Raw genomic sequence first — 22,968 nt, forward strand, 5'->3', positions numbered from 1 at the left:
CCGAGCCACACACTGATCTCTCAGATTCCCCGCTCTGGCCTCTGGGTTCTAACAACTTACTCATCGCCTCTTGGCAGCTCAAAGGCACACCTCAAACTCAACACGCCCTTAATAGAACTCATGATGTGTCCTCCCCGCCCCTCGCAGCAATTCTGCTTGTCAGGGTTCGCGCTGGCTCTGCGCCCCCCTTCATCTGCATTATGAAGCCATTGGCAAGCTCACTCGGTGACTTCTCCCATCCCTCTGAGGCCATCCACTCCTGCCATCCTCTTACACTGATCGGTCCTCCTTGTGCTCCCTGGAACTTCTCCACCAGTAGCCAGGGTGATTGTTTCAAAGATAACTTCCTGTTCAGAACCTGTCACTGGCTCCCCATGGCTCTCAGGGTGACAAAAGCCAATCCTTGCTCCAGCCTCCCCCTCTCCACCTCAAGCCTGCACAGCTTCACCCTGGAACAAGCTGCCCTCCCTCCAGTCCCAACATCTCTTCCTGGAATGCTGCAGCCCACCCCCCACACCTCCTGTTCACCCTTCTGATCTCAGCTTACATGCCACCTCTTATAGGAAGCCCTCCTTGACCTACAGACAAGATCCAATTCCCATGTCATACGTGTTTTTTCCATAGCACTTATCAGTCTGTAGTGGTCTGTGTGATTCTCCTTCTGAATCTGAATCCACCTGAATCCTGAATCCACCTGAAAACTCCACAAGGTCTGGTTTGCTCATTGCTGAGCCCCAGTCCTAGCACAAAGCAGCTACTCAAATATCTGTTGTTGAAGGAACGGTCTGGGCTTGGAAAAATGAGGCTGGCGCTGTACAGAGGGGATGGATTGGGGGTGGTGAGGAGGCTGCTGCTCCGGGCTGGGGGCAGACGCCGGCGGCTGGGCTGCAGTGGGCTGTGGCAGACACGAGACACACGGCAAAGCCCGAACTCCCTGGGTTTCAGGTCCTGCTGGCTGGGACCGGGTCAGAGCCACCACCGGACAAGCCCCCTCCCCCCCTGCCCCAGTGCCTGTCTCAGTGAATGAAATGAGCCTCCCCCAATCTTTACAGCTTCTGCGCTGACCACTGATCCGGGCAACCTGAGTGAGGGGAGAAAATGCCACGGCTGGTCCTCATTCTCCATCTGTGGTCCCCAAGGTGGGGTGGGGAAGGCCCTCCACCTCTGGATCCCACACATGGGACGCGGCCGCGCTGTTACATGTTGGGTGAACCGTGAGCACCACCAGCAGCTCGGAGCCTCCCGTTCCCACCCTCCTGGGTCAGCAACTTCTGAGGCATAAGACATTTCTCTTGCCTCCAACCAGGGGCCCGGGCTTCCATGTGGTCAGGCCTGGCTTTCTTCCCCATCCTGGGCTCCAGCCCTCCTTGTGCTGTCAGCCTGAACATGGCAGGGAGGCAGCAGGGGCTCTCAGACATCACCCTGTGGACGGGGTCCCAAGCTCAGGACGGCCCGCGGGCCCAGCCCGGGCCACAGCAGGACAGTGGGAGAGGGCGGCTGCTGAGAGCCCCCCCCACGGCAGACACAGGACACTCGCTCGTGCAGCTGACACAAAGCAGCGGCTACATCTCCCAGCCGTGCTCCCCACCCCCGCACCCCCAGGGCAAGCACAGCCCCACTCACAGAGACAGGGGGATGGACAAGATGGCACAGGGACAGGGGGCCGGTGGGACAGGCAGGCCCGGCGGAGGAAGCGCCGAGGCCGGGCAGCGGTGTCCTCATGGAGTGGTTTATTACGATTCCATCTCACAGGCGGGCAGGCAGGCGGGCGGCAGCGGCACATGAATGACCTCCAAGCCCCTGACAGATGTCTGCCTCGGGCGCATGCAAACAGTGCAACACGGTCAAGCGCAAACACGGGCGACCGAGGCGACATGGGACACGGAACACGGAACGGGGAACAAGGCTGGGGCGATGGGTCCCTAGAGAGGGGCCTGGTCTCCCCAACCCTGGTGGGCAGGACAGGAAAAATAAGATTCGTACTTCTTGTAAAATGCCCATTTGCTGGGTACTTTCTTTCTTCTTATCTTGAAAAATAATAAAAAATAAACACACGGGAAAAAAATCTCAAAAAAGGAAAGGAATCAAACTCTAAGAAGGCGAGAGATGGGAGGCCAGGAGAGGCCTGACCACGGCAGGGGCATCTGCCCACGCTCCCCAGCCTCCTCCCTTCTTGGCCCTTTGGTGGGGCTCCCGAAGCCCTACGGGTGGGTCCATGAGAAAAGGTGCCGGGCCTAGGCGGGGTCTCTGGGGGGCCCGAGGGGGCGCAGGCTGGGGCAGAGGAAAGAGGCCCACTGGCCCACTGGGCTCAGTTCAGGCTTGGGCCCAGCAAGTGGGGGCACCAGGTCCACAATCTCTCCAGGTTCAGTCCCCGCAGGCCCACGACCTGGGTGGGGGAGGGGAGCGGCGGTCACAGGTGCAGCTCGTGGGTTTTGATGTGCTCGAGCTGCTCCCGGAGCTGCAGGAAGGAGGGCCGCGTGGCGGCGTCCAGGTGCCAGCAGTTCTTCATGACCTCGTAGACCGCAGGCGGGCAGCCGTCGGGGGCATCCATCTTGTAGCCCTTCTCCACCCGAGGGACGACGTCCTTCAGGGGCTGCGGGCAGGTGGGTGGTATCAGTCCGTGCAGGGCCTGACCCCCCAGGGGACCCCAACTCAGCTTCAGGGATACCCTTCAGACCCAGGCCTCAGAGCCAGGCCCAGGAGAGGCACCTGGGAGGTCCCGCAGGCGGGTCTGCAGCTCAGAACGGAAGGCAGGATCGGGAAAGGCTCCCTCTCCTGCCCACTCCTCCCCTGCTCCAAAAGCCTCACCCTCAGCCCCAGCCAGGCCCCGGCCCCAGCGCCCAACTCACAATTCTTGGATAAGGCACTCGCCCGAAGGAGTAGATTTCCCAGAGAAGGATTCCGAAACTCCACACATCAGACTTGGTGGAGAATTTCTGCCATGTGGTGGGAGAAGCAGTGTCAGATGCTGGGAGTTCGGGATTTGGTGGGGGTGGGAGGGTGGAGAACCCAGGACCCCCATCTCCCACTCCTCAGGCTCCGGGGAGAGGCCCGTTTCACCTTCTCTCTCAGGGCCTCCGGGGCTGTCCACTTGACTGGCAGCTTGCCCGTGTCCTGGGTGCTGGAGGCCTCCTTGGTGAGGCCGAAGTCGCTGACCTTGGCCACGTTGTCCTCAGACACCAGCACGTTGCGGGCAGCCAGATCCCGGTGCACGAAGTTGTTGCCCTCCAGGTATTCCATGGCCTCACAGACGTCTCTGGGAGAGAGCCAGCCACATGTCCCCTCAGACGGGGCTCCCGCAGCAGGGCAGGGTCCCCCCAGTGGGTGCTGCTTCACTCACAGTGAGAACTTGAGGAGACAGTCTCCGCCCAGCACCGACCGACCCCTCGACCGCAGATAGTCCACCAGGCTCCCCTGGGGCAGGACAGACAGACCGACCGGCCCCACAGGTCAGACTTGCCCTCCAGCCCTCTGGAGTCATGGGCTGGGGCTGGGGGAACACTTGAGGGAGACAGGAGGAGAGGGGAGAGGCGGAGGAGGGGGCCGGGACATCACTGCTAAACGAGTATTCGTTTCTACGAGCTGGCCACCGCACTCAGCAGCGTCCGTGCGTCCGCCCTTCAATCTCGTAAATCTCTAAGGGAAACTCTGATACCATCTCCATTTCACAGATGAGGAAATGGAGGCTTGGCAAGGTAAACAGCTTGTCACAGGGAGTAACTGGTGAGTCAGGACAAAAGCTGAGCCCTGCCTGCTGACTTCAGAGCTCAGTCAGAGAGAGGGGCCGGAGGGAGCCAGGGCCCGGGGACGCAGTGAGGGGCTTGGGACAGCTGGGAAGCCCGAGTGCTCAGCTCCAGGGTGGGGGCAGGTCCTCGGGGCAGGCGCACACCTTGGCCATGTACTCAGTGACGATGTAGAGGCCGCCCCTCTCTTCCACGATCACGCCCAGGAGCTGTACCAGGTTGCTATGCCGAAGTTGCCTGCGGCAGGAGGCAGGTGGTCAGAGCCTGCCAAGCCTCCCCTTCTCCTCCCTGTCCCGGGGTGACCTCCGCACCCACCCTCGGCCCCAACTCACGTCATGACAGAGGCTTCAGCCAGGAAGGCCTGGGCAGTAGCATCATTTTTAATGCACTTGACAGCGACTTTGTTCCCTCGGTAATCACCCAGCATCACATCTGGGGAAGAGGGCTGGAGGTTGTTCCCCGGACTCTCCACAGGCCCTTGGCCCTCCCAGGGCTGCCACCCCCTCCCGCTCACCTCCAAACTCCCCCTTCCCAATGGTCTGCAGCAGCTTCAGGTCCTTCATGTTCAGTGCCCAGCCGCCTGGCGGGGGGAGGGGGTGTCAGTGAGGGGTGAAGCCAGAGCGGGGGTCACAGCAGACACAGCCTGGACCACGTGTGTCGCGTTCCCTGGAGGTCTCCAGAGCCTCCGGGAGGGGGGCAGTGCCAGGGAGCCTGGGTGGGAGGAGGCGGGGAGGCAAGTGAGGACTGGGGGCGGGGACAGCACTCACTGCGGAAGAACTCATCCTGCGCTGCCACCGTGCCCTCCATGACCTTTGGCTTGATGAGCCGAGTACAGAGTCCGTCGGCGTCTGAGGTGTAGTGCTGGGGAGGGGAGGGCAGGGCAGGGCAGGCACTCAGCGCCGGCCCACGGAGCCACCGGCCGCTCGCATGCACTGCCTGGCTCCAACCGCCAGGGGGCGCCGGAGGCCGAGCCCACCCAGCCGGGACTTGCTTTGGGTCGGGAGGGCTTCTCATTTCCCACGGGGGGTGGGGTGGAGGATTAGGGAGGCCAGACTCAGATCTGTGACCCATTTCCCAGTCACATCCAGGTGCTGGGCAGATCCCGGGCTGTTGCTACCACTCCGGGCCAGAGGCCTCACCAGCATCCTGAGGCAGAGGGTAAGCGCTGGCTCAGTCCAGACACCAGGCTCTGGCCAGATGTGCCCAGGACCCTCTCCAGCCACAGGATGCATTGGGGGGGGGGGGGCTGCTGGGGCTCCAGGAAGCCAGGTGTGGCCTCAACAGGACTGGCAGAACTGGCCTTGGGAGTTGCAGGGCCATGCGGGCACCTCCGTGCAGGCGCGGGAGCCCGGGGGACCCCGGCCAGCAGGGCGCAGCTCCTGCGGATGTGCTGCTGTACACACACGTGGGCACGAAGTTTGGAGCGCCTGCAAGGAAGCCTAGTTCTGGGATTAGCCGGACTCGGCTTCTGGGCCCGGCACCTCTAATTCACAGCTGTGTGACCTGAGGCAGGTCCCGTCACTGCTCTGAACCTCTGTCTCAGGAGACAGCCTGGGAAATGGGGATACTGCGGCTCTCCCTGCGGTGGCATCGTGGGGGTCAGAGGTCCACCCTGGCATGGAGCAGGTGCTTCGTCAAGGCTCCCAGAGGCCAGGAGAGCTGGGGCTGGCCTGGCTCACCTCTACCAGCTGCATGAGGTTCTCGAAGTACACCTCCTCATCGATGCTGAGCTTGCTGGCGTGGTACATGATGCGGTAGTGCTCCACCTTGCCGTCGCAGCTCACGCACAGCGTGTAGTCCCCGGGGTAGTTGGTGCTCTCCCGCACCAGGAACAGGCCCGTCTCCGGTGGGCACAGAAGCCGCTCGGCCTGCTCCCGTGTGATCTTGCCATGGAACCAGCTGGGGGGAGGCCGGGCCAGGGCTCATGGCGGCTCGATGGTACTGACCCCCCACGAGTTTGCCAGGCTCGACTTTCTGAGGCCCTCCCCCTGGCTGGCACCTCGCCACGGCCCCCACCAGCTCAGCCCGGCACTGACGCCTCATCTTCTGCTTCCCACCCTTCTTCCTTCGGCCCTCCCAGGCCCACCCCCCACCTCTGAGGTCTAGCACCCATGCCCTTCCCCTCATCTCAAAAAGCTTTCACACATTCCAACCCCTACTCTTGCCTGTTTTCCTGACACCTCTGGGGAACCAGGGCTTCCTGTCTCCCCCTCCCGACACCGCAGACCCCGACTGCTGCCAGCGGTACTCACGGCATGAGGCTGAGCTTGGTGCCGGCCTTCACGCCCTCCCGCTTCTGGACGTAGTTGGCTGGGATGATGCCCTCACGGCCCACCTTGTTCTTGGCTTTGTACCAGTTTGGGTCCTGGGGAGAGGGCAGCCCAGACACATTCTCAGGCCCGCCGTCACCTGCAGGGGAGCCCAGACCCAGGGGGAACGCCCAGAGCCGGGAGGGGGTAGGTGTGGCCATGTGAGGTCCCCGATTACCTTGGTGACTGCCACAATGGTGAGCACGTCTCCTTTGCAGAAGGGAAGGTCCTGCTCGGCAGTGCCATGGAAGTTGTACTTGGCAATGCATTCTGTACCGGATGGCCAGGCGGCCTGCAGGGTAGGCAACAGGTGGGCAGGGGCCCATCTCCACCTACCTGCCCACCCACTTTCAAGGTCAGAGCCTCTTGGCTGGCCTTTGTGAGCCAGGGTGAACTGCCCCCCACCCCTGCCCCGAGAAGTCTGGGTGCCTTCCCGCTGAGATTCCCTGCTGCCCTCAGATCTGTACTCCCATTTTGAGGGCCCTGGGTCTAACAGTGCACCCTAGAATTTTCCTTTGTTGAAAGCCAGGGTTGGGCCAAGGGGAGCAGATCGATGCAAGCCCTCGTTCTCTCTCTTCCACTCAGCACCCCTCCAGGGGTGGGGGGAAAACTCAACCACCCTAGACCCCTGCCCCCATGGTACCTGGATTGCTGACATCGTCTCAGAAGATCTGGCGTCCCCGTGTCACAGGAAGGCCACCCTGTCACTTGGTACCATGAGAGCTGCAGGGAGCAGGGAAGACCGACGAGGGGGTGAGGGGCTGGCTCTCCCCAGTCACTGGGCTCCCATTCCTTCCCCACAGCAATAGGAACAGGTACCGAAGGCCTCCAGGCCGGGACTCAGGCGAGGACCCTCCATCGTCTCCAGTCTCAGCAGCCTGAGAGCGCTGGACAGGGGGAGGCATGAGTATGAAGGCTACGGACCCCCAGGGACAGAGGGGCCCCAACCCTAGGCCCACGGGGGCCTTCCAGCCCGACCGAATGGCCAACAGAGGCAAAGGAAGCTCTGGGGGTGAGCAGCACCAGTGCCACCTGCCCCCCGAGCCCCAGGCCCGGATGTTATGTGGTCTGTGGGGGAAGGGAGCCCAGGGAAGCTCTGCGAACCTGGGGAAGGTGCAATGTGACTTGGGAAAGTCAGTCACTCGTTCTCTGTGCGCCTCTGAGTTCCGCTGCCTATAAAAACGTGCCTGGGCAGTATGTCCAAAGTCAAATGTATGCCGACCTCATGGCCCAGTCATCCCACTTCTAGGCACACACCCAAGAGAAAACAGGGCAGGCGTCCGCTGACATGGGCACGAAAGCGCTCGCGCAGCACGATCTGTCACCAGCCTCATGCTGGGGGCGGCCCAGATGGCCATCAAGAGTAAGCTGGCTGAACAGTGGTACCTTCAGAGTGGTACGCTGCTCAGCAGCGAACACGAATAAACGGAATGACGAAACCACGATGATGGATCTCCGAAACGGTATTAACTAAGAAGCCAGACAGAAGGGCACAGGCTGTGTAATCCCACTTACGCCGGGTAAGGTCCAAAATCTGGCCGAGGCCATAGTGCAGGATGGCAACTGCCCTGGGGAGGGGTCGGTGCCCCGGAAGTGGGGTGAGTGCTCTTGTGGTACTTCACCGAGCTGCACCCTTATGACTGGGGCACTTCCCGGTGTGTCGGTTTACTTCAACAAAGTTGAGCCTTTCAGAAAAACTCCAGCCAACCCACGTGCCAGGAGTGGCAAGCCGCCCCGTCCGGCACACGCACTCGGGGGCCCAGCCCGGTGCCCCCTTGACCGCCCTTGCCTTCCTGAAGCCCAGAGCACCTGTCTCAGGAGCAGGGATGGGGTTACTGTTCTCTGTTAACAAGAGACAAGACTGAGGCTCGGACAGGCCGGGGACTTCTCCACGGTCACAGTGTGTTAGGAGAAACCCTCCAGGAGTCCTGTGCCCAGGCTCATCTGACAGGATGGACGAGGTCTAGGGCCAGGCTGCAATGCCACCTACCCCAGGCCAGGCAGTGGGAGGCGACACTTGAGTGCGTGTTCCCCGGGCGTGTGAGGTGAGCAAGGACTGCAGGACTTCGGCGGGTTTCTTGGAAGAGGGAGCCCCAGAGCTGAGCCCTGAACAGCGGAGAGCTCAGGGACAGGAGGCAAGCAGGAGAAAGTGGCCCGGGTTGGGGTGACAGCCGAGCAAGGGGATCAGGTAGACAGGGACAGCCGAGAGAAAAGGGCCCGGCTGCAAGCCCATGGAGGGGGATGGGAAGCATACCCTGACCATCCGAGCATGCTACCGGTCTGCTGGCGGGGGCTAGTTGGGAGGGGGGCCGGCCTGGCGTCAACCCTGCAGGGCAGCAAGGGCCTCAGACGCCAAAGTGAGGAACCAGGGTCTGCCTGGGGGCCTGAGCACGGAAGGGCGCGGCTAAGGGGAGCAGAAGCCAGGGAGAACCAGCACCCCTTCCAGGCCTCGCTCCTGCTTCTGGTCAGGCAGACCTGGCTCTGTTGAGTTTGCAGCTCGGAAGAATGACTCAACCCTTCTGAGCCTCAGATCCCTCACCCTGCATGGCGGGGACAGGCAGGCCCTGCACGCAGGCTGTGGAGGGAGGAGAATAAGACCCCCGAACTGAGAAGGGCGGGCGCAGGGCTCGGCATAAACCCCGTCTCTCTCCTGCAGACAAACAGGCTTCCCCTTCCTCCCAGGCTACACTGTGCTTCTCGTCTCCGGAGGCCAGCCCGTGGCTCTCTGCTGTCAGCAGGCAGACTGGGGCGCAACGAGGTTGAGCAGAGATGCCCCCCCCCATCAAACACACATTCGGCCAACTGACTTGGGGACAGGAACCACCCGCTGGGCTCTTGTGGTCCCCAAACTGCGGTGAGCTGCGAGCTCCTCTCACCCCCATTCTACAGCAGCGGAAACCGAGGCTCGTGAGGTTGAACTACTTGTGTGAAGTCACACAGCTAGTAAGGGGCGACAGCCCAGAACCCGATGAGGCTTCCACTGGGCTTGGCTGGCTCCCTGACCTTCAGGCCCTTCTGAACAGGGGCTCTGCTAGCTTTCCACATCCCCAGGCCTCCCCCCGCCCCCAAACTCGCCACCGCTGCACCACCAGGGAGGGCGTGGAGGCTGTGGCACCGTTAGTCACCCTCCCGGGCTGTCAGTTTGCAAACACTCCCTTCGCGGCCTGCAGCTGCTGCCGCCGCCTCCCCACAGACTTGATGATAATACTACAAATAATGATAGGCCCTGTTTTCTGAGCACGTACTCTGTGCCAGGCGCTGTCCTGGGCATGCTACGGCTCATCAAATCCCCTTAGTTTTCTTTCCCCCATTTTATAGACAAAGACCTGAGCGAGGTCAAGAGGCAAGGTGGCCTTGCCTGAGGTTGACACGTCTGGTGAGCATTCTGCCCTGCTCAGGTGTCAGACACCCGAGGCCCCGCACCGTGGCCCAGCTGCCGTGGGCCAAGGAGAGAAGCAAGTGGGGCCCAGAGGAGGCGCAAGCCCCGCTGCAGTGCTCATTGGGGGAGGGGGTCCTCAAGGGGCTGCACTCTGACAACCACAGATCTGGAGAGCAGGGGAAGGAGCTGACCCCTCCCCCGTCTTCTACTGGCTGAAACTTCAGGACCTGGTTTCTCCATCTGTACAATGGGTTGGTGATAACCCCGCAGCAGCCGCGACTGCTCTGGAGACGGCAGTGGGCACCTCCCGCACCAGGAGCAAGCCCTGCCCTTGCACAGAAGTGCTGAGCGCAAGCCGCGGGCTCTCTCTGACGGCTCCTCCCTGGGGAAGTCTCGAGCCCGGGGTGGCTCCGCGGTCTCCCTCCTGCAGGCCGGGGGCCAACCCACTCCAGGTCAGAGACAAAGAGCCACAACGGCTGGGAGGGGCTACTGTGAAGCTAGGCCCCTAGTCCCGCCTGGACCAGGCACACAGGGGTCCTTTTGGGGTTATGGGAGCCTGCTTTCAGGCCGCTTTGGGGAGGTAGTGCGGGAACACTGTTCTGGGAGTCGGGGGCTCTCAGTCCTGTTCCTGGCTCTGCCACCTATTTGCTATGTGTGTGACCTTGGGAAAGTCCCTTGACTTTTCTGGGACTTGCTGGCTCTCCAGCAGCTCAGCCAGACCTGTGTCTCATGGGCTGTTCCCACCTCCCCGCCTAGCGTTCCCTCTCTACTCCCTCCCTCTTCTCTACCCAAGGAACTTCCTTCCTCTCAACCTCTGGGGCACAACTGAGGACTTGCTCGTTCCCCAGGAGCCTACAAAATCCGCCTGTGGCAGCAAGAGATTGGGAAATGCTCTTTATGTCCATCAATGAGGGACCAAGTCCATAAACAGCCAGATATCCCTAAGAGGGAACGGACCGTTCCAGCAGTGACAGGGCCCAAACAGACCTTTAGGGGCGGACACGGAGCACCCACATGATGGAGCAAGCAGAAACAGCAAAAAGCCAGCTCAAGTCACTGAAGGCCGAGCTTCTGGGGGAACGAGACAGTGACGCGGCTTCCTGGGACCACCGCAGAGGTGAACGGGAAAGTAGCAGCAGCACCTGCCCTGTGGGCAGACGCGGCGGATAACCTTGTTAGCCGTGCGACCGAATTCAGCATCGCCGGTAACGAGAGAAATGACGGCGCGTGCCTCCCGCTAGGACGCACGGAGGAGGGCGCAGCCCCGGGTGGAATTCCCGCAGAGCCCGGCAGCCCGACTCCACTCGGGAAGATGCAATCAGGCACAGCCTCGACAACTGACCCGCACTCTCGAAGTTAATGTCATGAAAGACAAAACAAACCGGACGCCTGGGTGGCTCAGTTGGTTTAAGCGGCTGCCCTCGGCTCAGGTCAGGATCCCAGATTCCTGGGATTGAGTCCTGCATCGATTCCCTGCTCAGCGAGGAGTCTGCTCCTCCCTCTGCCTGCCGCTCCCCCTGCTTGTGCTTGCTCTCTCTCTCTCTGGCAAATAAATAAATAAAATCTTTAAAGAAAAGACAAAACAAATGAACAGAGGCTGGGGAATGTTCTCGGTTCAACAGGACACTAGAGACACAGGACACAACAACAACGTGGTATTCAAGCAAGGTGAGGAGGTGTTAACCGACCTTCCTGTGGTGACCGTTCAGCAACACACGTACATCAGGCCACCACGCCGCACACCCGAACTCACACAACGGTACACGTCAATTACGTCTCCATGACGCCGGAAAAGGGGAGAAGGGAACATGACAACAAGATTCAGCGAGTGATCCTGAACTGGATTCTGGCTCAGAGGGGAAAAAAATAGTAGCTATAAAAATCATTTGATGACAGTTGGGAAAATGGAAATGTTAGGTAATACTAGGGAATTTTAACATCAAATTTCTGAAGTGTGATCATGGTGCTGTGATTATGTAAGAGGCGCATGCTGAGGGGCATGGCAACTTAGGAAGGAAAGGTATGACACCTGTAGCCAACACTCAACCAGCAACAGCCCCACGTATGCCCACTAGGTATAGAAAAGAGGTAAACCAAATGCGGCCAAATGTGGAGACCTGGTGAATCTGGGTAAAGGATATATGGATATTCATTATACTGTTATTTCAGCTTTTTATTATTATTTTTAAAGATTGGATTTATTTCAGAGAGAGAGTGAGAGAGTATGCGCACACGCATGTGCAAGTGGGGGTGAGGAGTGGGACAAGCAGATTCCCCATCGAGTGGAAGCGGGGCTCGATCTCACAGGCCCGAGATCACAACCTGAGTAGAAATCAGGAGTCCGACGCTCAACCAACTGGGCCACGCAGGCGCCCCTATTATTATTATTTATTTTTTAAGTAATCTCTATGCCCGACGTGGGGTTCAAACTCACAACCCCAAGATCAAGAGTTGCACTCTCCACTCACAGGGCCAGGCCCTATTTCAGCTTTTCAGTAGGTCTGAAATACTCCAAGTAAGAGGCTGTGAAAAAGACAAGGTGCAGGACCTCACCCACAGTATGTGACATGTTGTGTTTTTCAGGGGACATACAAATCATCCCTAAACTCAGATACAAACGGATTATCTTTGAAAGACAGGAAACTGGCAACACGAGTTCTCTCTGGGATGGGAAGTAGGGCGAGTCAAGTTTAAGGGAAAATTACTTTTCACTCTGTATTTGCTATTTTGTCCTTTTTGACTTTTCTTTTTTTTTTGAAAACCACATGAATCTATTACTAACTTCCCCCTGAAAATAAGATTGAAAATAAGTCACCTTTTGCAACCCCCCCTGCCAGGAGCCTTCCCCAGTTCCCCGGCTGTACGGGCCGCTCCAGGCCTCCACAGCCTCTCACACATCCCCGCGCTCCAGGGAGAACCTCACTGATCCTGGCCTGGGAGTTCTGCGGGGGGAAGGCTGGGAGCTGACTCATGTGCCCAGCATGGGCTGAGCCCAGAGTGGCTGCTCAGTAAATGAGCGTTGAATGAATGAATGAACCAACGAAGGAAAGGAGGAAGCTAGGCCGGCTGCGCCACACCAAGGTCCCCTAACTGACGGGACTATATTTAACCCCAAAGGGACAGCAGCTGTCAGCACAGCCGCCGAGGACTGGGGGACAGGGGGCTTTGGAACTCTGTGAAGTCAGTGCTTCACTCTGACTTCCTGCCCCAAACCCTGCTCCCAGCAGTCCTTGTGCTGGGGTCCCGGGAACAGGCTGGGCTTTGTGCCCAAGCACTGAGGTCAGTGGCTGCAGCCTCAGGCAATTCTTTCTTGGTAGCCCGGGCTGGCAGCGAGGGGGGAAGAAAGGGGAACTGGGAACCCAAAAACTCCCGGGCTGCCCTTTCCCTGCCCTGGGGGCAGCTACAGACCCCCACAGCCTAGCATGTGCCAGAAGGCCAGGGCGGTCAAGGGGCTCCTGCCCTGCCCCCCTCACAAAAACTCCACTGCCCAACAGGGCGTGGGAGCCTTCAGTAACTGTTTACACCCAGCTAAAAATACCCACTGAAAAGGGAAGTGCACAAGAGACCTGGGGGAACTTGGGGCCGTGGCCCCCAGAGACTTTGGTTCTGCCACAGGACCCAGCTGGAGCGTCTGGGGGGCAGGGGCAGCTGCTGGAGCAACAGGCAGGTTCACGAGGCCTTGGCATTCTGCGAGCCAGGGATCCTGGAGCCTCCCTGTGCGGCCCGCCCCATGCTCGCTGGGCCAGGATGGATAGGAGGAAAGGACGCACGAGACCCCAAGGGAGTCTATGAACCCCGCTCATCTGTCTCCCCTCTGGGCCCAGCCTCAGGCCCCCACCAAGATGCGGCCCTGCTTCTGTCCTCCTGGCTACCAGAGTCCATCATGGCCAGGTGTGCTCGGAGCCTCCCCAGACTGGAGAGACAGGGGCAACCAGGGAAAGCTTCCAAGAAGGGGAGGGGAGCTGGAACCAGGAGGATTTCAGTGGAAGCAATGGGTGGGGGGGGGGGGGGGGTGGCGGTGTGCTAGACCAGGCCAGGATTAAGCTTCCAAAACTGTGGTATGGAAGACTTAATTAAGGCAGAAGGTGGCTCAGGGTGGGGGTCCAGAGAGGCTCTGAACCAGGCCGGAAGTTCTGACAGGTCACGGGACAGATAACAAGCAAAACTGGGCTTCCGACTTAGGCCCGCCCCTCTGGAAGGGCAGGGCGCACCTGAGGAGGGCGGGGCTGGCCGGCAGTGGGGCCGGTTTGGCAGCAGTGCGATCAGCCCCACCTCTGGTTCTGCAAAGGACACCGGGGCTGAGGGCCCCGCAATGTCCCTGGCCGCACACCAGGCTGTGGGACTGGAGGGTACCTGCTGGCCCAGGCAGGTGGTCCAGAGCCCTCGGCATACCCACTGCACGCACCTCTCAGGGTCAGGCGCTGCAGAACTGGGCACAAGACCCTCCGAGAGCCTAAATGTCCCTGGGGGTCAAGAAAGGGCTGGAAGGATGGCCCCACTTTGGCTCCAGTGTGTGCTGCCTGACACCCCTCCCCACTCACCCTGGGCCTCCCACAGTCTTCAGCACCTCTGCCCTAAGGGTAGGGGTGACTTAATGGCTAAAAAATGTTTAAAACTAAATTATAGCAACTCATTGCCTTCTTCCTGCCCCCAATGGCTCTTGGGACCGGAAATCCCATCTAGTGGTTTGGGAGAGGTGGGGGCTGGAGTTAGAGAGGCTAATGGAAGCCGCCTCCCCCAGGCACCACTGCGGCTTGAGGCTGACACTCCTGGCCCAGAAAGGTTTCTAATTACCGCTCAGGAGCCTAATTACCTACATGCACTGGGCAGCGGGGACTCGGGGCTTCCCCAGGGCCCTAACACAGGCCTCTGTCCCCCTGCCCCCGCCCCCCCCCCCCCCCCCGCACAGGCGGCAAGCTTTGCATGGCCATTTGCCTACATTTACATACAGCCTCTTAGCACTGACCTTCAATGGCCACTTCAAAATCATGAGTGTCCTTCTCTTTTATCCTGAAGTCTCCTCCGCACATTACAGGTGGGGGGACTGAGGCCCAGAGACCCGTGAACCGCCTAGAAACTTTGGCCCCCAGATTCTTCGTCTCCCCATCTCAGAACTGGGACCCACAGAACACATAACTCAAAACGTAAAGCGATGGGGGCCCAACCCAAAGACTTACGGTCTTGCTACCCACCTGAGGGAGAAGGAGGTTATCAACACCCTCCCCCAGCAGGGTGGGTAATGGAAACGAAATGAAATGGGCACAAGACCATGGGAATGACAGCCCACTGACCCAACCCTGGGTTAGTGACTTAATCCTCAAACACCCCTGTGAGGCGTTACTGTTGATCTCTGTTTGACAGAGGAGGAACCAGGCTGACAGGTCGCCCACCTCCCAAGGGATTCGAAGAACTCAGATCTGTCTGAACTTGGTCAGGAGAAAAACCCTCAGCCTTTCCTTGGGCAGGACGGACGACACTCTGAAAATGGGCAGCTAGGTGTGAGCAGGCAGCTGAAGGGAGGTCTGCGTAGGCCTCGGACCTCCGGCTCTGGGAGGCAGAGGCTACATGTGTGTGCCCACTCCTTGCTCGTCCGCCATACTCTGCTTTGCATGGAGAGGCCAAGAGTTTGTCCACTGCCACCCAGCTACTAGAGAAGCCAGCAGAAACTCCAACCAAGGGGCTCAGACGCTTCTTGATTTTCATGGCCTTTCCCCTCCAGGAAGTCCTCCTGGCTGCTCCAGCCTACGCAGATCCCCCGGCTTCTGAGCTCCCACCAGCCCTGCCAGGAAGTTGAACCACAGGCCTCCCCTGACTCCTCTCAGAGTCTGGTCTCTGCTGGCCAGCAGGGGAGCTCTCGGGGTTCCTTCTTCCTTCTCCCCTCCAGTCTCCCTGCGGCAGGGACAGGGACGGCACAGGACGCCAGCACAGGTCCCTGGGACCAGCGTAGAGACCAGGTGTGGGGCTGGGCAGGGCTGAGAAGCAGCAGCCAGGGTGGGCAGGCATCAGATGACACCCAGTTTTTCACCCCGCTACAGGGCTTCCAACTGTGCAGACAGCAGCACAGGCGGGGGGGGGGGTGGCGGGGGTTGGCTCTCTTCTGCTTGTTCCTGCAGCTCTGGGCCCGATCACGGAAGGGGCAGGGGTGGGGGGGCAGGGAGACGGAGGGAAGCTGCGGTCGGAGGCCCAGCACCACCGAGGCGTGCATAGCTAGTGTGTGATGAGAAGCTCCTCTCATTGCAGTACCTCAAAACCAGGAAGAGAAACTGAGCAGGCAGAAAGGACAAACTGGGCTGTGTGGGGCCCTCAGGTCCCTGGGCACCTGCCAAGGGGAGCTCTTGGACAGTAGCTGGACAAAACACTTCCCCCTCTGGGCCTCAGTCTCCCCAGGGGAAAAATGGGATTCTCTCCCTGGTGTTGCCACTCTGCCCAACTGGTGCAGGCGGCATCATGGCGGATAAAAGAGATGCCCCCCACTGGGGGAGGACTCCTGCTCCCCCAGTGGGCTTTGGCCTCTCTCGAGAAGTAGGGGCTTGGCCCCCGAAGCTAGCCTCGCCCTGCTCGCTTCTCCCCTCAGCCACGCAGGGAGCACACTAGCTCTTCCTCCACCAGCTCTTTATTTTTAGGTCTGAATTTGACTTTAATCATTACTTAGCGGATTCTATTTCCAGCCCTCAAATGAAGGGACCCACAGGAGAGGAGGGAGGGAGGCAGTGCTCCCTGCCCGGTGTGGAGGGCAGCCTGCTCCTCCACCCATCCTGTCCCCAACCAAGGCGGGGGGACCGAGAAACACCCAAAGGGCTTGCCCCAGCCAGGCCAGCATCTTGGAGGGGACCCCACCCTGTGACCTCATCCCAGCCCGAGCTGTGGGACAGGAGGGCAGTTGTAATGCCCACTTCCCCTGCGCCAAGACCAGGAGGGAGACACTCCAAGGCGAATGTCTAGCAGCTTGAATCTGAGGTCCTGTGCCTGGGGGATCTCTGCACTGAATGGGCCACCTCGGGGAGGACCTCCTGCCTAGGTTAGTCCTGGGCTACCCTAGGGTCATCTGGGGCTATGGTCTCTCAGGCCCCAGGACTGCCAAGTTGAGACTGATTTCCTCCTACTGCCCACGGCATGGCCCCAGGACGGCACTCCCAATTACTCTGGTCCCCACAGAAGCAGAACAAGAAGCAGCAGGGGGTGTCACAGCAGTACGCACTCAGGTCAGACCCAGGTACCAGCTGCCCAAGAGGAGGCCGCTAACACACAAGACTTCCCCAGGGATTTGTGGACCACCTACGTTCCCTTCCAACTCCCATCTGGGCGGCTAGAAACCCTGCCACCCCCCACCCCAACAACCACCACTTTTCTTCCCTTCCCCCTGCCACTGGGAAAGGGTAGGGAGATGAGGCTGGTGCCGTCCCCGGGTCGGGACTCAGGATGAACGGCCTCTTTGCCCAAGTTGTGGTTTTCCCAGGGAAAGGAGGCCTCTGGCTCCACTAGGGAAATTTGGGGTGGCCTAGGAAGTAGCTGAAGCTAGCTTGGGGCAGGAGGCAGCCGGGCTCTCAGAGGAGAGGCCTTGTCAGGCAGCTGTGGTGCTGGGAGACCAAAGGGGGATGGGGAGGGTCAGGCCCATGTCCTGGACCAGCCAATCACATGGTGATGGGGAGTGGCCCATGTGGTCCAGTACCTCAGGAACAGAGGCTCTCAGAAGGGCTCCACGGGCCCAGAACAGCCCTCGGCTGGGGGAGCCACCAGCCAGCCCTGGCCCAGGCATCTCCCCACACGGAGGCGGCCTGCAGGGGAGGCTCTGGGAACAACGCCACCCTCTCCTTACAAAGTGCTTACCGGAGGCTAGGGGCGGTGCCAGGTACTTTCTAGTACCTTAGTTAGCTAGTTCGGACTCTTCTCACACTCCCCTCTGCCCCAGGTATGGCCGTCCCATGGTGTAATAAAGGAACCCCACCCCTGAGGTGACCAGCCTGAATGGCATGGCTGGGCCTGGAACCACATCAGCTGGGTGCCAAGCTGCCCACTCCTTGCCACACCCCAGGCTGCTCTGGGGGCCTGCGGTCCCACCAGCTGTACTGGCGACAGAGGCGAAACACGGAGCTTATTAGTCAGGGGGCCTGGGTGAGGCTGCCGCAGCCGAGCGGTCTGGAACACCGCGCAGCTTCTCGGAGGCGAAGTTACACCCTGGGTGGCAACGTGCGAAAATGCCCAGAGACACAGAACTGAAAGGAAAAAAGGTGTCGTGGTGCGCACATTCAAATGACAACAGCCAGGAAGGAAAAAAAGGAAAAGACTGGGAGGGAACTGCAAAATGCAAACAGTCGCTCCTCTGATGAAGAAATTGTGATTCTGGTGTTGTTTTCTAAGTTTTCTGCATTAAGAAAGTAATATGTACACCATTTTCTCCTGAGCTCAGGTGTGCTTCCCTGGGACCCGACTGCCCCCCAGATCTGGCCCTGACATCTGGGACATCTTCCCCAGGACCACCTTTCTGATACCAAACAGCCCCTCAGACACCTGCGGGGCTCTCCCTACCTTCTCTTTCCCCGGACCAAACACCTCTTTCTTTGGGGGCTACGTGTCAAGGCTTCAAAACACCTCAAAAGACAGAGCCCAGAACAGGACCCAGGCCGTTCTGCCCGAGGGGGCCGGCGGGCGGCTTGCTGGGGCAGCTCCACCGCACACTGCGAATCCTGGGCCTCAGCCCCTGCCTGTCCTCTGGGCTGCTCCACGGTGCTCAGCCTCTGGGGGCCTCGTGCCCCCTGCAGTGGCCCTGGAGACTATCATCGCATCCTTCCTTGCCCCTGACCCGACGCAGAGAGAAGAGCAGCCACTTCTGAGAGGCAGGAAGGCACCAAGCTCAGCAGATAAAAAACCGATCTCTGCACTTGCGCTAAAGCCAGGCCCTTTTCTACAAAGGCCTTGGGACCTTGAGGCCGCACCCATACAGCTCACGGTATAAAAGCGCCCAAGCTTCAGGCCTCAATCCCAGGCCCCCAGGCTGGAAAGGAAGTTAGGGCCGGGTGTGGGGAGCCTCGCAGGCCCACCACATCTGGGTCCCCCCCACTATGCATGTCGGGGCAACTGGAAAAAAAACCTCTACATCAAGGGCAGCGTCCTGAACAGGACAAAACTACCAGCAGCCCCAAGGGGGCCCAGACACAGCTCAGCATCCTCCAGGGAACCTCCTACCCTCCAGGGAGCAAGAGGGTCCTGCCACACTCCCAACCTCCCTCCTGCCGTCTCTGTCCTGTTCCCGTTAGGGCCCCACCACAAAAGACACCAAAGTGTGGGGAGCTTGGAACAGGCCCCCTGCATGTGCCCACTCTGACAACGTTCCTATGTCACAGCTGTGGAAACAGGGCTCTCACCTTCCCCATCTGGATCCCACTCATGTTCTGAACTTGGCTGCTCCCGTGCCAGCTGGGCCAAATGTGCGGGAGGCCTGGGGCAGGACTGACTACCAGGCTGTTTCAACTCAGTGCCAAGGCCACACCAGACTAGGTGCCCTCTCCCACCACATCCCCTGTCGGTGGGACCCACCTCAGGCACCAAGGGGAAATCCTCTGGGCAGTACCGATGCTGCCTGAGCCCAGACCCAGGCAGAGTTGGGGCCGGAAGCCCTCTGTAGGCAAGCACGTGCTCACCCTACAAGGTCCCTTGGGTCAGGCTGGGGGCCTGGGTCCCTAGTGGGTGAAGGTACCTGCCTGGTACCTCCAGCCAGAGCAGTGCAGCTTGGTGGGGCCGAGATGAAAGGATAGACAGCCTGACTCTGCCAGAGACCTGGGGTAGCAAGCCAGAGCAGTGCAGCTTGGTGGGGCCGAGATGAAAGGATAGACAGCCTGACTCTGCCAGAGACCTGGGGTAGCAAGCCCCCCTTTGAGCCTCAGTACCCTGGTCCACAAAATGGGAGGGGAGGTGAACCCCTAGTTAAGCTCCAAGGATCTGGTGGCTGGACACGCCTCTTCCTGACACCTGGCCTGAGCCCTGAGCAGTCTGGGAGAATGAAATGACCAGGCTGCCAGGAGGTGGGGGCATGGTCCTAATGCCCAGTGTCATGTCCACCCACACAGAGGCCCTACCCAGTTTCCCCACCCAAGGGTCACAGGTCCCTAAGCTTAGGCCTGGTCTTTTGGGAGGCGGAGGGTCGCAACCTCCGGCAAGCTGGCAAGCTCAAGGGAGGTAGATGGGCCATGGGCTTCCTAAGAAGAGCCAGCTGGCTCCTTGGTGGGGGAATGAGGGAGGGTTCAGAACAAGGCAGGCCAGGGGACAGCAAAGTGGCCATCCTCCAGGGTCCTGGCCCATGCTGCCCCCTCCCTCCAGGCTCCAGCCAGCCCCTTCACGGGAGGGGAGTGGTTAGGAGGGGACAGACTCGGAGTGGCCTGAGAGAAGTCCGTGGGGCTCACGGGGCAGCACCTCCCTGGTGAGCTCCCCTCCCGGTCGAACTGACAGTGACTCCCGGGAGAATTCGAACCGGGAAGGAGGGGGTAAGGGAGGTGGGGGATGGGAGTGGACGTGACCGCAGCTGCAACGGAAGCAACAGAAGCGGGACGTGCGACCTCCACCCTCATCCCCTCGGGAAGCACTCCGACGCCCACCTCCTCCAGGCCCTCCAGGCACTCACCTCTCTCGGGGCACTGCGGTCCGGGCCACCTCGCTGTGGGCAGCATCAGCGGCCTGCGGGACGGTCCATGCGGCCAGGGGGGTGGGGAGGGGCGCAGGGGTCCCCGGGGGGTGCGGTACAAAGAGGTATTGGTGCGAAAAGAGGGGGAGGAGGGACGGCCAGACAGAGGCAGGGGGATGGCCGCGCGGCCCGGGTCGGGGAGGGAAGAAAGGCGGGGGAAGGGGGGCGGGAGGGAGTCGGGGGGAGGAAACAATGTAGCCGGCGCGGCCCCGGCAGAGTTCCGCTTCCGAACGCCGCCACCGAGGTTCGAGTTTGGAACGTCGCGCCGGCTGCCGGGGGCTGCCCCGGACGCTGGATAGGGGGCCGCGGAGGCTCCCCGCGCTCCACGCCCCGGAGGCTCTGGCGGCCACAGGCTGGCTGGGGCGGGAGGGACCGCTGGCCGGGAGACGGCCCCGACGGCGGCGCGGCCGGGCGGTCGCCCCGCTCGGACCCCACCCCGGCAGGCCCCCCGGGCAGGGTGCGGGGTGGGGCGGGAGCGGGAGGGCGGCGGCGGTGGCGGCGGCGGCGGCCAAGCTCGGCTTGCCCGGGGCTCCGCTGGGAGGAAGCTCGCAGGCCTGGCGAGAGGAAGCGCGGCCCGGATCCTCCGCCCGCGGCAGCGCGCCTGCGCGAGGGGGCCTGCCCGGCGCGCGGCGGGGCGTGGGCCGGAGGAGGGCGCCCCCTGCCGGGCGCCCGGGGCACTGCGGGGGGTGTGTCCGCGCCCACGCCCTGCCCCCACCTGCCTGGCGCGCTGAAGGCTCCCCAAGGTCCCACCCAGAGGGCAGACCAGGCCGCCGCGGGGCGACCTCCGAGCCTTCTCTGGGCTCCGGTCCCCCGATGTAGAAGCGATCGAGGCCGGTCCTGGGCCTCTGTCCTCGGATCTGTAGTGAAGAGTAGGCCCCATTCGCAGCTACTAGTAAGCATTCATTCACTCATTCTTTCATACGTTTCCTGGCTCTGACAACGTGACAACGTGACAACGTGACAGGTTCTGTTCTGCAGTCTGCTAGAAGGGCCGCTTCACCTTACTGTCAGGGGGTTCTCAGTAGGATAACTGCTAGGCCAACAGACAGGTGCGAAGAAACAACTGATAAAGGTAGAGAGGTGGTGTCCGAGGTCCACAGAAAGCAGGAAAAAGGGGAGGGCTGATGGGAAGGCTTAGTAGAACTGGGATCCCAGGTGGGGGAACAGTCTGGACAAAGGCAGGGAATGATGGGAACCCTTGAAGGCTCGGGGAGCCCTAAATAGCTCAGTATGGCTGCAGTTTGCAGTGTGGGTTCAAGAGAGTGGTGGGAGTTGGGGTCTCTGCAAGCTGCAGGGACAAGAGAGCCAAGGAACATTGTGGGACTTTCTCGGACTTTATTTTCGGCCTGGAGGCAAGGAGGTTGTTGGCAGTAGCTCTGTGACCTTGAGAAAGTTACTTAAACTCTCTGCGCTTTGGTTTCCCCATTTGGTAAAATGGGGGAAATAACAGCACCAATTTCTTAAGGTTTTGTGGTGAGGAAATGAGTTAAATCATTTAAAGTGCTTAGTGTGCAGTGGGTGGCACGTGATCAGCCCTCAGTTCAGTACGACTGTTACGTGTCACGGTTGGTGAGGAGCGGAGACGTCGTCTGCTCTGAGATGCAGGAGCAGCGTGTGCGGTTGTGCGTGTGTGTGGGGGGGTTAGTGATGGAGGAGAGACCAGACTCTGGTGTAGGTAGGAGGCGTCAAGGCACTTCTTAGGGACTGGGCCCTGAAGGAAGAGTCAGGGTTGGGTGGGCAGAGAGGAGGGGCACTGTCTGGCGGGGGAAATGAGGCAGAGTCTAGTATACCCAGACTGAAGGAATGAGAGGGACACTAATGGGCCTGTGGGAGAGTGAGCTGGAGAGACAGCGTGGCTGAGTGTGCAAAGAGCCTCAAATGCCAGGAGCACGAGTTGGGCGTTCCTCCCCAGACAGACCACAGGCTGACCCTGTGACCCAGTGCACCCCTGGGCCAGCTTCCCAGTAAGGGGCTAGCCCTTCAATGAGGGAAGTAGGGGCGCTGGGGTGGCACAGTTGCTTAAGCGTTCGACTCTTGATTTCGGCTCAGGTTGATTTCAATCTTGATTTCAATCTCAGGGTCTGGAGATTGATCCCCGCGTTGGGCTCAGCACTGGGCAGTGGAGTCTGGCTAAGGTTCTCTCTCCCTCACCCTCTCCCCCTCAACCTCCACATGTGCACTCTCTCTCTCTCTCTAAAATAAATAAATAAATTAATTAATTAAAAGTAAAAAAGGAGGGACATAGTAGTTGCACCTCTGCCCTTTGAGAAGACATCAAGAGTCAGAGATTGCTATGGTGTAATGGAAAAAAGCATGGATCGGGTCTTCAAATCTTGCAGTTAAATCTCAGCTAGGCCACTGACTAGCTGTGTGACCTTGGGCTAGCTACTTAAGGTCTCTGAGCTCAGTTTCCTCTTTTGTAAGATCAGGCTCAAAATATCCTTCTGCTCATGAGAGATGCTGCAGATTCAGCAAGATAACGGCCCTGGGGGTGGGGGGAGGAGGGTGCTCAGCCCTGGTTGGTTTCCCTTTCTTTCCTCTGAGGTCAAGATGGAATGATAAAGTAGTGCGTGGGGGGCACCTCTCAGCCTGAGGGAGGGTGGCAGCTCCACCAAAGGCTTCTGGAAGGGAGAAGTTGACAGCTCCCCTCCCCGGATGGGGTCAGCTGGTGCAATGGGAAAGGACTGCGGGGATTTGGGGAAAGTGCTCTAATTCCTGTCCCAGTTTTGTCACCAACCCATCTTCCTTTATCCCCAACGCATTTGATTTTCTCCCCTCGTTTGCTGCGGCCATGAGTGTGAACTTTGGAGTCAAATAGAGTTGTGTTTGAATCCTGGCTCCACCCCCTCCACGGCAGAGTGA

General features: G+C 60.1%; 1 protein-coding gene across 2 annotated transcripts; it reads right to left on the reverse strand.

Annotated features, from left to right (window-relative positions):
- Window positions 1–1,708: 1,708 nt before the first annotated feature.
- Window positions 1,709–20,680, reverse strand: CSK (C-terminal Src kinase). 2 transcript variants are annotated; one of them, XM_045795192.2, is made up of 13 exons: window positions 20,047–20,680; window positions 6,696–6,775; window positions 6,231–6,344; window positions 5,996–6,108; window positions 5,423–5,642; window positions 4,511–4,604; window positions 4,258–4,323; window positions 4,076–4,175; window positions 3,890–3,980; window positions 3,341–3,414; window positions 3,061–3,256; window positions 2,850–2,936; window positions 1,709–2,593 (listed from the first exon to the last, which is right to left on the reverse strand). In XM_045795192.2, exons 2-13 carry the CDS (start codon window positions 6,708–6,710, stop codon window positions 2,411–2,413), a joined length of 1,353 nt encoding a protein of 450 aa, XP_045651148.1. In that variant the 5' UTR covers window positions 6,711–6,775; window positions 20,047–20,680; the 3' UTR covers window positions 1,709–2,410. The 2 variants fall into 2 exon arrangements, with proteins under 2 accessions (XP_045651148.1, XP_087712912.1); XM_087856786.1 differs by lacking the exons at window positions 6,696–6,775; window positions 20,047–20,680 and adding an exon at window positions 6,520–6,540.
- Window positions 20,681–22,968: the final 2,288 nt, after the last annotated feature.

This window comes from Ursus americanus, chromosome 28 (assembly GCF_024610735.1).
Source record: "Ursus americanus isolate L20-20 chromosome 28, mUrsAme1.1.p, whole genome shotgun sequence".
In the NCBI taxonomy this organism is placed as follows: domain Eukaryota; kingdom Metazoa; phylum Chordata; class Mammalia; order Carnivora; family Ursidae; genus Ursus; species Ursus americanus.

Coding starts and splice junctions, on each gene's coding strand:
- CSK (XM_045795192.2), bottom strand. Junction 4,605..5,422: donor ACCTCATGCAGCTGGTAGAG/GTGAGCCAGGCC, acceptor TCCCCTCCCCAG/CACTACACCTCAGACGCCGA. Junction 3,415..3,889: donor TCACTGAGTACATGGCCAAG/GTGTGCGCCTGC, acceptor GTCCTGCCCCAG/GGGAGCCTGGTGGACTATCT.